At 38.1% G+C, this 13949-nt stretch overlaps 1 protein-coding gene across 1 annotated transcript in view; it reads right to left on the bottom strand.

The window, feature by feature from the left end:
* Nucleotides 1-1927, bottom strand: part of LOC140085931 (uncharacterized) — a 34413-nt gene extending 32486 nt beyond the window's left edge. The window contains exon 1 of the mRNA XM_072126527.1: nucleotides 1798-1927. Coding sequence (XP_071982628.1) covers nucleotides 1798-1864 — 67 coding nt within the window. The 5' untranslated portion in view covers nucleotides 1865-1927. The remainder of the gene's footprint in view (nucleotides 1-1797) is intronic.
* Nucleotides 1928-13949: the final 12022 nt, after the last annotated feature.

The raw sequence follows: 13949 nt of genomic DNA, 5'->3' as shown, positions 1-13949 counted from the left end.
TGGTGTTTCTTATTATACAGTGCTAATAATTTCTTTCTGGTGACAGTAGAGATCACTGGTATAATAGAAAGATAATACGATTTGGGCTATTTAAGAGCTCTCCGTTTCAAATTGCCCATTGCAATATACTGAAATAAAAGTTCAGGAAATGACAATAGACAATCCCTAAACTCTTCTTTACTCCCTTTCTCTTAGGGTCAGATCACACCATGTTTGAGGTCATTGCCTGCATGGCTGCATATTTCTGCAGTCATACTGTATTTTACATTAGCAGTGAAAAAATACTGCATCCACTTTTTAGGCCACGCCCACAGAAAGATCTACCAACCACAACCACCAAGTGGTAACTGCAATTAAAATAGCATAATAGGGAGCAAGCCACCCTGTGTTGCACCAGTAAACGGCCACAGGCTGGCATCAGAAAATGAAAAACCTCCATTATTAGTCTGTTGGCAACTTCAAATTCATGACAGTAAGCAGAAGGTTCTTATCACCTACTTTGAGCACATTTCAGTTTTTTCAAGGGGGTGACTAGTAATCATACCAACTTAAGTTTACATACAGCAGTAAGTAAGAGATGTGTGGAGAGGACTCTCCACATGCAGCAGTTGTTAACCTGCGGATAATTGCAGTGATCGGTACCAGAAATGTAAATAAAAAGTGCTCAAAGGGCCATTAAGTCCCCAAATTGGTCTCAATGAAAACGGCACCTTGTCCTGCAAAAAAATGACACATTACACATCTCCATAGCATAAAAAATGGTGTCAGAATATGGCAAAACTAAGAATTTATTTGTATTAAAACACAATAAAATCTATTCATCTACAAATCTATTGGTATATCAGAGATCGTACCAACCCAATGAAAAAAAGGGGAGGTGTTATTTAGACCGCACACGTAAAAACAAAGCCCGTCGCAATAATGTGCAACTGTATATTTTGGCATTTGGAATTTTGGCCCATAAAGAACAAGCCTAAACCGAAATAGAAAAATACAAATAAGGTATTGAATTGCAAAAATGGAAAAGGGCCCAGTAAGGTAATGGTTGAGGTTACAGTAGAGTAGAAAGTTGAGTCATAAGAATGGATCAAAATGAACTTGTGTTCATTTAAATATAAATATGGCAAGCCTGGTAACCTTATTTTACTCTAGTTTCTGGAATGTACAATCTTTTTTTAAACACATTTGCATTATAAAACAAGTTCAACTTAGATTTTTATAACAACAATGCTAAAGTGGAGACTTTTGGCATAATCCTGGTTACTTATTCTCTTCAGGCACCTTAGATCCATATGGACCCCCAAGTCTGCAATACTTTAATATCACATAGCAATCACTTCATGTCATGTAATAATAAGTATCATGGCAGAATAAGAGCAAAAAAATAAAAGGAAATAAACTGTGAATGGCATCATACTCCACTGATCATTAGAAATAGATTGCCCCACATTTTCTAATCAGATAACACCAGTTTTTGCCATAAAAAAATGCCAAAGAAATTGCAGATTATCGCACAATGAATTTTGACACATATATGCTTTTCTTATAGCTTGCCCAATTTGTAAAGTCACAAGAAAATTAGGCCTGGTTAAGGCATAGTTTTATTCAACTTTAACTTGAAACCTATAAAAAGCTTAAAAAATTGGTTCAAATCTATATCTGCTAATAGCAGGGAAAGAGTCAACTTTATGTGCTGTTGCACATTATAAATATTTCTATATTTATAAAAAATACATATACTTAGTATAGTGTAAGAGATCCTGTTAGATTTATTCAGTGTAGATAAAAATAACTCACCTCTTGTATTACCAATAATACAGAGAATGAAAATAATGATATTTTCATATTCCAGAAACTTCATCATATACTTGAATCCTTCTCCTGTTAAAGGCGTGCAGAATAGAAAAGTTTTACTGCAAAGTGAATAGAGTATTTGCCTGGTTGCTATTTAGCTAGATGACTACTATGAAATTTGACTCTTCTTCATGTAATATCTTCTAGCATGGCCCACCTAAGCTGCCCATAGAAATTCACAGATTGCTTCCAAATACCAAGGACTCTGGTATCTCAAAAGAAAGTGATGGCATCTAGCAAACACCCTTAAACTCTATTCTTGGTGATGACTTTTCAATTTAAGCCAGAGTGAAAATATTTAAAGAATGTATAGTGAATGGGAGACAGTGAGCCTTAAATTGATGGAAAAAGGCCATATAGGAGTAATATCGGTGTAGTAAGATAATACAATTTCAGATATAGTACGTTTATGCTATATCTCAATAAAATAATAAAAATGTTTTGAAAATATTCTAAATACTAATGATTTATTATAGTATAGAGGATACTATACATTTTTTTTGGAAAAAATAGTGAATCTAAAATCAGGCTGTGGTTTCTCCATACAAAGGCTAATCTAAGCTTACTACTGCCTCTACCTTCCCCAAATGGGGCTGGCACCATTCACATCAGTTGACAAGTGCTTCGGTTCAACTGTGGCACCTTATAGTGCTATACGCGAGCACTGCCATCTTGGATGGCCGATCCCCCTCAGTGACATCATCAAAGTGTAATGTTTGGTTGTCATGACTTTAGTCACATAGAAGCTACCAAGGCCTGTCATGAAGCCTCCAGCAAACTTTTACAGATCAGCAGTATATACACAATATACAACAATACCACAGTATGAAGTATATTGAATGATTGATCAGATCCCCTAGGAAATAGTAAAAAATAAAAAAATAAAAAATAAAGAAAATCAACCCACTTTCCCTTGAACACATACAAAAATAAAAAAACAAAAAAACATGAACAAGTTATGTATTGCCGCTCCCCAAAATGCCTGACCTATCAAAATATAAAAATGATTATCCTATGCATTGAACACAGTAATTCAAAACAGTGTCCACATTTCTGAATTACGGTCAGAATTACTAGCCGGATCAACTGAAACTACTAACAAAAAGTTTTATTTTATTCCCATACAATGTGATATTATTGCTCTCCAGAAAGGCATCCAGGCCCCCCTTGAACATGTGCAAATTATCAGCCATTACAGCTATTATCAGATATTTCTTGTGACATAGAGTTCCAGTTCTCAGTGCTTGCACAGTATAGAATACGTGTCTATGGCAATGGTAGAGTTGCCTCTCTTCTAGAGGATGCCCCCTTGTCCTGGCTACATTATGAGAATCTATTCTTCTCTTGATACAGCCCATAATTTTATTTGCTTTAGAAGAAGACACCTCCCACTGATTTCTCCATTAGTTTTACCAAGAAGTTTATCATTTAACACTTAATTATAATTTTCATTTCTGCTATTTGTCAGCCTCCACAAATACCTCTGTAATATTATACTATACACCTCTGTATTAATTACTTTACAGAGCTTAGTATCATCTGCAAATATTGAAACTCTACTTTGTAAACACTCCTAAAATATTAAAAAGAAATGGCCCCAATGCTGACCCCTCTGGCATCAAACTTGTAACTTTAACCCAATCTGACAATGTCCCATTCACGATGACCCTCTGTTATCTATCACTAAGCCATTTGCTTACCCAAATACACAAATTTTCCTCTAGTCCCAGAAGTCTCATTTTATATACCAACCTTTTTGCCGCACTGTATCAGACTCCAGATACGCAAGATAGATAAGAGAATGAGGCAAATATTTTGTCAGCATATATGTCTGCAAGAGAATGTACACCTGATTGTTTCCAGCCACCCAACCCCTCAAACACTGCAAGCTGTGGAAGTTCTGAGTTATGCAAAAAGTGATTTCCCCAATAATATTCGAAAATGTGTAAATAATTTAGATTGCGACCAGACTTGAATAGCCAATCTAGTGGAATCATGGGTATCTATAATCTGGGGGAGCCTTCTAGAATAGACTACAAAGATAACAGTTAGGCATAGACAGGTCTTTTGGCCATTGCAAAGCCTGTAAGCTAAATTTAGTACCCACAAATAAATTAATTCTGGAATGCCCCCAAATACATTTACTTGCATTTTTCAAGTGCGCATGCTTTTGACGGGCAGAACTTACATTGCACTCTGACCTATTGTAATCAATGGTTTTTTCAGACTTGGATTCCTTTTCACGCAGAAATGCACATTTTTTTTAATGTGCGTTTAAATCTTAGCATGCTCTACTTTTGAAAGTCACATGCATGAAAAACGCACCATAAAAGTCTATGGAGATGCATCAAAAACGCATTGCACTCTGAGACACATGCAAGTCCAATGCAAGTGCAAAGTGTTTTTCATGCATCAATTGCCATCAAAAAGATAGACCTCAGTCTTGAGTCCTTTTCACACACGTTATGTGCGCTGGAAAAACGCACTGAAATTGCATTGAAAACGCGTGTGAAAAACTGAGACACTGAACAAACTCTGAAAAGTGATTGAACTCTGATGAAAAATGTGAGTTTTTCACTGAACAAACACTGATCGCACCCTGATCAGACTCTGACCTGATCTACAACGCAAGTGTGGGAGGGGCCTAAGTGTTAGAAAAACACATTTGTACTGGCTGTAATATTTTTCTATAAAAATCAATTTGAGATCTGGATACTGAGCTAAAACACACATCTAAAAACCACAATCCATAACTCATATAGTACATTTCATATTTGTGTGTAGACTCTTGAATGACATGGTTGCAGCATTTCTGAGCAAGATAAAACATCACAAAAAAGAGTCCATGGAGGAAGCTTGATAAATATTTACTTCTTTAAAAGCCAAAATTGTAAGTTAAATAGGATATCTCCTGGTAATAAAGAAATAGCATGCCACTCACCAGTGTATCCACTTTTATCAAATAATTGATATGGTTTGAGTATGAAAAAGTTATACAATTTTTCAATATAGTTCAATATACTTTCTGTATCAATTCCTCATGGTTTTCTAGATCTCTGCTTGCTGTCATTCTATAGAAAGTTTCTATAATTCTTACTCTGTAAATCTGTCCAACGTCTTGTGATGGACATGCAAGTCTATGGAAGCAAACAGAGATCTTCAAAACTGTTAAGAATTGATACAGAAAGTAAATTGGAAAGTTGTATAACTTTTAATTACACAAACAATATCAATCAATTATTTGATGAAAGTGGACAACTCCTTTAAGGTTACAATACTACATCTGTGCATTGTGGATTTTACGAAGTAGCAATCTGCAAATAGTAGTTTTTTTTATGCAGAATTAATGTGCATTTGCTGCATATTTCATTTAATTAATAAAAGTCAAGATCTCATACTTCTGTCGGCTGTCGAACATACCGTTATTGAAAGGGATACATGCTCAGTATTTTATGCAGTTTTTGAAACCAAAATCAGTTATGGAAAATAACAAGAACCACAGCACACAAATCATTCCATTGTATCATTATTTAAAAAGTGTGAAACATTAAGTCCCCCTGAGTTAATAGGTACAACCAGCTTTAAAGGGAACCTACCACCACAAATCTACCTATAAAGGTAGATTGGGTGGTAGGTGGATCAATGGGACATGAGGATAGCCCTTTTAAGGGCTAATCCTCACGTCCCTGCACTTTTTTGATAACTTTAATTTGATATTTATTCAAATTTACTTATGCGGCTACTGGGGCGTGGAGTAGCCGCATATGAGATTACACGAGGCGGCTACTCCACGCCCCGGTAGCCACTTTACCCCTCCTACTCACCCATCTTCGGCGCGCAGCTCCGCGTAGCTGCGCGCCCTCGTCCGGCGATCCTGCCGTCTGCGCATGCGCAGAAGAGCAGGCCCACGCCTGCGCGGTCACAACTCCAAAACAGGCGCGGGCCTGCTCTTCTGCGCATGCGCAGACGGCAGGATCGCCGGAGGAGGGCGCGCAGCTACGCGGAGCTGCGCGCCGAAGATGGGTGAGTAGGAGGGGTAAAGTGGCTACCAGGGCGTGGAGTAGCCGCCTCATGTAATCTCATATGCGGCTACTCCACGCCCCGGTAGCCGCATAAGTAAATTTGAATAAATATCAAATTAAAGTTATCAAAAAAGTGCAGGGACGTGAGGATTAGCCCTTAAAAGGGCTATCCTCACGTCCCATTGATCCACCTACCACCCAATCTACCTTTATAGGTAGTTTTGTGGTGGTAGGTGCCCTTTAACAGCAACTGATTTTTCTGTATTTCTTTGTCCAACTCTCACATTACAGGCGGTCCTCTACTTAAAGACCCCCGACTTACAAACAACCCATAGTTACAGACAGACCTCTGGTGAAGCTTTCTGAATGCTTTACTATAGTCCCAGACTGCAATGATCAGCTGTAAAATGTCTGTAATGAAGCTTTATTGATAATCCTTGGTCCCATTACAGCAAAAAATGTTTAAACTCCAATTGTCACTGGGGCCAAAATTTTTTTGTCTGGATCTACAATTATAAAATATACAGTTTCGACTTACATACAAATTCAACTTAAGAACAAACCTCCGGACCCTATCTTGTACGTAACCCGGGGACTGCCTGTATTCTAGAGAATTTTGGTCCACCATTCGCAATGTTACCCTTAGTGAACGACCTGTTTTTGGGCCTTAAACGCCTTTTTTTAAAATTTAGAAGTGCCCACTGTGTGGCATAAATAACAGGATATCTTTATTCTCCATAATTAATAAGATTATGGCAATACCATCATAACAGAAAACAGGGATAAAAATTTACTGTGAACTGCAATTACTGAATAAACCATTGTGCATTACATGGTGTGCCACGACAGGCACTTTTATATGTGGACTGAACACAGTACATCTTTATTAGATAAAGATAATACTATGGAGACATAATTAGGTACTTTGAAATATTTTAGCTTTTATATTCTTAGTGGCCTAAGGCCCATTAGTGATGTAGATACCTATATGGATGGTCACAAAGTTGGCCATTAATTTCTCTTATACTGTTTTTCTGCTATAGCTTTTCATCTGGGTTTAGATCCACTGTGGCTTAATAGTCTAAATAAAAACATACAGGGGCAGATTTACTTACCTGGCCCATTCGCGATCCAGCGGCGCGTTCTCTGCGCTGGATTCGGGTCCGGCCGGGATTTATGATGGTAGTTCCTCCGCCATCCACCAGGTGGCGCTGCTGCACTGAAGTCCGCTGGAATGCCTCGAAATACACCGGCCTATCCTGTATGAAGGCGAGTGAAATTTTCGCGACACATTTTTTTAAAAAAACGCGATTTCCGTCGCGTGCATGCCGGCGCCGATGCGCCACAATCCGATCGCAAAATCCCGGGGCAATTCAGGTACAATCAGCGCAAATCGGAAATATTTGGGTAACACGTTGGGAAAACGCGAATTGGGCCCTTAGTAAATGACCCCCACAGTGTTCCACCAAAAAAAATATAGCTGCCAATAGCAATTAATTCCATTTCTGATAGTATTCTTGAAAAGAAATTAATCCCAAACTTTAATTGGTATGAACCCTACACAAAATGTCAACATGTTCATACAGCATAGCACAATGGAATGGAAAATTGTATATGTTATTTTGAAAAATGTATCCCGTTGAAAAGATTCATCACATCATACTAATTAGAATTAATATCTATTATAAAGCAGACATATGTCATTTACATTATGGTGGTAATTATTTTGTAAATTGTTCACATGGTGTTCCTGTAGGGCTACCTGATTGAAGGGATTTTGTGAACCCACTGTCATGTAGTAGGTCTGTGTAAAAGCAATGCATATATTACATTGAGTAGAAGCCTCATTCAAAGTGATCTGTATAAGTGAAAATTTTCTATGGCTGAGCTCTGATGTTTGCACAAATTTTTTGTCTGACTTTGGAAACTGCTTGCATGTATATTGCTTGTGCCAGTTTTGTGTTGCGGCTGCACTGTGTCAGACAAGACAGAAAAAAATTTGCATCTAAAGTTCTTAGTCGGATATTTGGATCAAATTTATTTCTGACGTGCGCCACAATCCTGTAGCAAGGAAAAAGTGCTGCACACTTCCAGAACAGTGCAGGGGGCGCCAGATTCATGAAGACCATGCACCAGTTTTGATTAACGTGGAGCACTCTGCACACTCCACAGGCAAGCTGCACATAATGGGGCTCATTTACTAAGGGGTTGAATCGCTGGGTTTCCCGAATATTACCCTTTTGCGCCGTTTGTCCCTGAATTGCCCCAGGGCTTTTGGCGCAGGCGATCGGATTGTTTCGCATTGGCGCCGGCTTCCATGCGACGGAAATCAGGGGGCGTGGTCGTTGGAAAACCCGACGGATTCGGAAAAACAGCTGTATTTAAAAAATAATTTGTGTCGCTTGACACACACTTACATGCACCGGGAAGAAGAAAGTGAACTCCGGCGGACCTCAGCGCAGCTGTGAAGCCTGCTGGATATCGGGCGCACGACCTTAGTGAATCCCGGCAGATGCGAATCCACGTTGGACAATGCGCCGCGGGATCGCGAATGGACTGGGTAAGTAAATGTGCCCCAATGTAGTTTTCACTACTTTTGATAAATGTGGCCCACTGTGAGATAACACTGTAGAGTTCACTTTCTCAAAACTGCACATACTGCATGAACAACCTTGTGCGACTGCTGAATTGCACTGGCATATACCAGGAATAAATAGTTTCTTCTTTAATTTTTGAACCTAGCTTATAATTATTTCCAATTTTTTACCAGTTTCTTTACTAATTTTTACCAATCTAAATTCATAGTTTAGTACGATTGACTACAGAATTATTACAGTTGTAATTTTTACGTAAACACTTTACACAATATCCCTCGTTATTTATCCAACACATAATTCTCATTGGGAAAAGATGAATAGCCTTTGGCATTTCCTTGTGAATAGCAGTGCATGAGCAAGGCATGTGACAACTGTTTATAAGATATGAAACACGTAAGAGAGGAAGGTAGAGGTCAGAAAGTTTTTAAACTTTCTAAAATTCACGGAAAATTATATTTTATTATTATTTAGAACTTTATAAAGACATTTATTTATTTTTAAAAAATGTAATTGTACGCAATAATTAATTTTTAATTTATCATGTTCAGCAGCTCTCTACTTAAATAACAAATTAAGTTCTTTCTTAAAGGGGTTTCTTCATGAAAGAAAATTCTCAAATTTCAATCCTCTAGTGATGTTTACAGAATAAAGATAATTTTTAACTCCCTTACTTTACAATTTTACTTAGTTTTATTGCTGTTTTAGCTTCTAACACTCAGTGATGGTCAGTATAAGATTCCAGGGTGTGGTTGGGGACTCTCTAGGCAGACACTTCATATTTTCTATAGTGGAGGGTGCTGACAATGTGCTTAGATTATCAGGGTACAGGTACACTTTCAATAAGCCTCTGGACATTAACTAGTATCTGACCCATGTATAGAGAGATGAGACATATCAGAGATGAAGAGATCCATGAGATGCATATTACACATAACATACAAATAGCTCTGCCATATGCCTCCCTGCCCCCCCCCCCAGATAAAAACCTTATCTGCCTGTAACTTGTAGATTTACTTTCCTCAAGATGTGTTGCTTGCCGGCAGGATGTCTGTGTGTGTGAGCTTGTCCTGGATTGCAAGGGTAGGGGCCACTGCAGAAAGCAGCTCAATCCAGCATCATACAGGAGAACAATGGGGCAGATATATCAAGCTGTCTGAAAGTCAGACTATTTCTAGTTGCCCATGGCAACCAATCACAGCGCCCCTTTAAAATATGTATGACCAGTGGTCAAATGAAAACTAAGCTGTGATTAGTTGCCGTGGGCAATTAGAAATATTCAGATTTTCACACAGCTTGATAAATCTGCTCCAGTATGTCTACCCGATCCTAAAGTCAGAAGATTAACAGTCGTGACCCGGGTCAACCAAGATTGTGTATACCAGGACTGATAGAGACAGGTTGGGGTTATATCTGTGAAATGCTCTATTTTTGTTAGTAACATTGAATTGGAGAATGTGTTATTTTGTTATCCTGAGTACATTTAAGAAGGGCATTCAAAGTGCTGTGACAGACAATGTCCAACCATTTATTTCCTTACTGCAGGGAAATTATACAGCAAGCTAAAATTTTTATTTCTGGCCACCTACTCTCTTCAATATCATCCAGCATCACATGAGTCCTTGTGCTAGTAGTTTTTTTAGAGAATTCACATGAGCGAGGTCTGCCTTATTAAAGAGCTGGCGCAAGCACCCTACAACCCAATCAAGCAGTACCACAGGGTCTAAGGAAATGTTGCCTGAGTAATACAGTTCCAGCAAAGTTTACTTTTAGTTTGTCCACCAGTTAATTGTTCACAAACGTATTCTGTCTGGATTACCACTGGTGATTGAACGCCACATGCATTGAACTAGCTGTATAGTGATCTATCACTGGAGTATCTAACAGACTGGGCCTGTTAAGTTACCACTATGCTCAGACATCTTTTGAAAAGGTGATCTAGTGGTTCTATGCAACAAAGTCCAGGAGGGGTATCACAACTTTGACTGGTCTGCTGCATGTGTTTTTCCATGTCCAAAGTTGCATATTGAGTGTCAATGTGGTAAAATGGAAGCTGATCTATGATTGGTTGCCATGAACAACCGGAACGGTTATACTCTCAAATTATTCTGATAAATCTTGCTCTATTTCCACCTCCCAAAATAATAGGAAAATGCATTCAAGAGTTTGTTATACACTTACTAAACGAGATCCTGTATCCCTACTGATCCAATGCCATGTACCCTACTCTGACGGGTTATTATTTATTGGATAGTTCTTAACTTCCCAATTCACCTATTCTAATAACTTTTGGTACTTTGGTGTTTACCTCCATAACTGTATTTATTCCCATATCTTTAATGAATATTGGCTGTCTAATGTAGAGCAATGAATGTGTGGTATGGTTACTATTTATTAATGTTGCGAATCCCCTATTAAAAGATATCAGCAAATGTTCATTGTTAGATTTGTGCAATAAGAGATCACAACTTTACAGTATTTTTAACTTTTATGTGTTTTTAACTATTTGTTGTAAGTGCCGTCACCTAGATCACTGTTAATACTTGCATTGCATTCACCTCCAGTTTTTTTCCATTTGATTACACTCCCGGTTTTCTTGCTTATCCTTTAGCCTCTGAGTCACATGGGTTCGCTCAGAGTGAGAAAGCTATTTTCATTGTGTGTAGAGATGTGACTGCGTGTAGATGGGTTGTACGCAACGAACACATAATTATATGCGTCTTTGTTGACACAAACTGGGCATAACATATTGGACACTGAAAAAAGCATACTTCTGGAAATATAGTAATTTTCATTTTTCTTTATTCAGCTGTAGATTCAATTACTTTAATTTAATACTATTAAAATGCTCACTAAATCCCTGGATATACTCCAAAAGGGTGCAGTTCCCAAATTCAGGGTATTCCATTATGTTGGCAACTTCAATTCTGCTAAAGTGGCCAGGCATCCAAAAACCATGCCATCTGTGATCTAGAGACCTAATGCTATTCATTTCCTTCTGAGCCTGCTGTGGCCATAACCTGCTGGTGTGCACCCATCAGGACATAGAAGGTAGGGAGAGTTAGTGCCTTTTAAGTGCAGATTTTGATGACAAAGGTTTTAGGTCTATGTTGCATCTATCACTTTATTTTTTTGGCTATAAGACATGGCACTGGTTACTGGAAGTAAACATAGAAGCTCAGCAAGCAGAGATCTAGAAAACCATGAGGAATTGATACAGAAAGTATATTGGAAAGTTGTATAACTTTTTACAATACAAACAGTAACATTAATTTGCTGAAATGGGAATACCCCTTTAAAGGTAGTAGATTTTGGTTGATTTTTTTTGCAGGGACATAATATTGTATAGGGTAGTTGTGGACTAATTAATTTTATTTGTTTCCTATAACAGTACATAGAAAAAGTGCAGGTACACAAATGCCAGAAGCCACACAAACAAAATGGAACTGGAACTCTTAATGTTGGAGGTAAAATATGATGTAGTTTGTATCAGCGAGACATGGCTGGACAGCAGCTATGACTGGGCTGTTAGTATAGATGGTTAAAGTCTTTTTAAGAAATTATCGTATAAATAAAAAAGGGAGAGGGGTTTGTTTATATGTGAATTCTTGCCTCAAACCTGTCCTGCGAGATTACATCTGTGATGCAAATGAAAATGTGGAGTCCCTATGGTTGGAGATAAGGGAAGGGAAAATGAATAATAAAATATTACGAGGGGTGTGTTGTAAGGCTCCAAATATAATGTAGGCAGTAGGGGAGCTGATGATAAGTCAAATGGATGCGGTTTCAAAGCATGGTAAAGCACTTATCATGGGGGACATCAATTACCCAGATATTTACTGGGCGGGGCTGCAGGTCCTTCAAAGGTAGCAGGTTTTTGTCGACAACAAAAGACAATTAGCTGTTGCAACAAGTCCTGGAGCCAACAAGAGGTGAGGCACTGCTGGACCTTATACTAACCAACAGATCTTATAGGGTATCAGAATTACAGGTTGGGGGGAACCTGGGTAATACTGATCATAATATCATTGATTTTGTATTACGCTTTACTAAGAGTGTCAGAGGAGGTGCAACGAACACTCTAAACTTCAGGAGGGCAAATTATCAGCAACTAAAGGAGGACCTTATAGGCATAAACTTGGACAATGTTCTCAAAGATAAAAGCCCCCCCAAAAAATGGGACTTTGTCACAAATATTCTAAAAAAGGCCTGTGAGAAACACATACCATATGGGAAATAGCATAAGAGGAACAAGAAAAAGCCAATGTGGCTAAATAGTCTTATAAGGAGAGCAATAAGCGAGAAAGGCGTTTAGGTTGCTAAAAGGCAAAGGTAGCTATGAATCATTACAGGATTATAGAGAAAAGAGTAAAAGCAGAAAAGAGTAAAAAGCAGATAAAGGCCGCAAAAATAGAGACTGAAAGAAATATTGCCAGAGAGAGCAAAAATAATCCTAAATTATTTTTCAAGTATATATTAATGATAAGAAACTAAAAACGAAGAGTGTGGGCCCTCTGAGAAATAACATGGGGGTCATGGTGGAAGGAGATGAGGAAAGGATCAATCTACTGAATGTCACCTTCTCAACAGTCTTTACACAGGAAAGTCCTTTGGTGGAAGAAAGGATGAGAAATTATGTAAATTCTCTTTGGAATTTCAACAGTTTAACCCACTAAGAGGTTTGGCACCTCCTCACAACCACTAAGATAGATAAATCACAGAACTATGTACCGTGACAGACGGAACATTATTTTTAATATGTGAAGATTCCCTGAGGACTGGTTATGTTCCACAGGACTGGCGCATAGCAAATGTGGTACCAATATAAAAAAAGCAATCCTGGAGTCTAACTTCTGTTGTGGGGAAAATATTTGAGGGGTTTGTTAGAGATGCTATCCTGGAGTATCTCACTGTACATACCCTAATAACCTAGCATTAGCATGAGTTTATGAGAGATCGGTCCTGTCAGACTAATCTAATTGCCTTCTATGAGTTAGTAAGTTCCAGACTGGATCTGGGGGACGCTGGGAATGTTGTATATCTGGACTTTTCAAAGACATTTGACACGGTGCTGCATAAAAGGTTGGTACATAAATTGAGACTGCTGGGACTAGGGGAAAATCTGTGTATTTGGGTAAGTAATTGGCTTAGTGATAGAAAACTGAGAGTCGTCATTAATGGCACATTCTCAGATTGGGTTGACATTACCAGTGGTAATATTTTTAATATTTTTATTAATTGGTGGGTTTACACAGTCAAGTTTCAATATTTGCGGATGATACTCAGCTGTGTAAAGTAATAAATACTGAGGTCGGTAGTTTAGCATTACAGAGGGATTTGTGGAAGCTTGAGGAGTGGGCAGAGATATGGTTGATGAGGTTTAATGTAGATAAATGTAAAATTATGCACTTGGGCAATGGAAAAAAAAATATGATTATGTTCTAAACAGTCAATTACTTGGTAAAACTGCAGCTGAAAA

Source organism: Engystomops pustulosus, chromosome 1 (genome assembly GCF_040894005.1).
Source record: "Engystomops pustulosus chromosome 1, aEngPut4.maternal, whole genome shotgun sequence".
In the NCBI taxonomy this organism is placed as follows: domain Eukaryota; kingdom Metazoa; phylum Chordata; class Amphibia; order Anura; family Leptodactylidae; genus Engystomops; species Engystomops pustulosus.
This window is presented reverse-complemented; position numbering and strand designations above follow the sequence as displayed.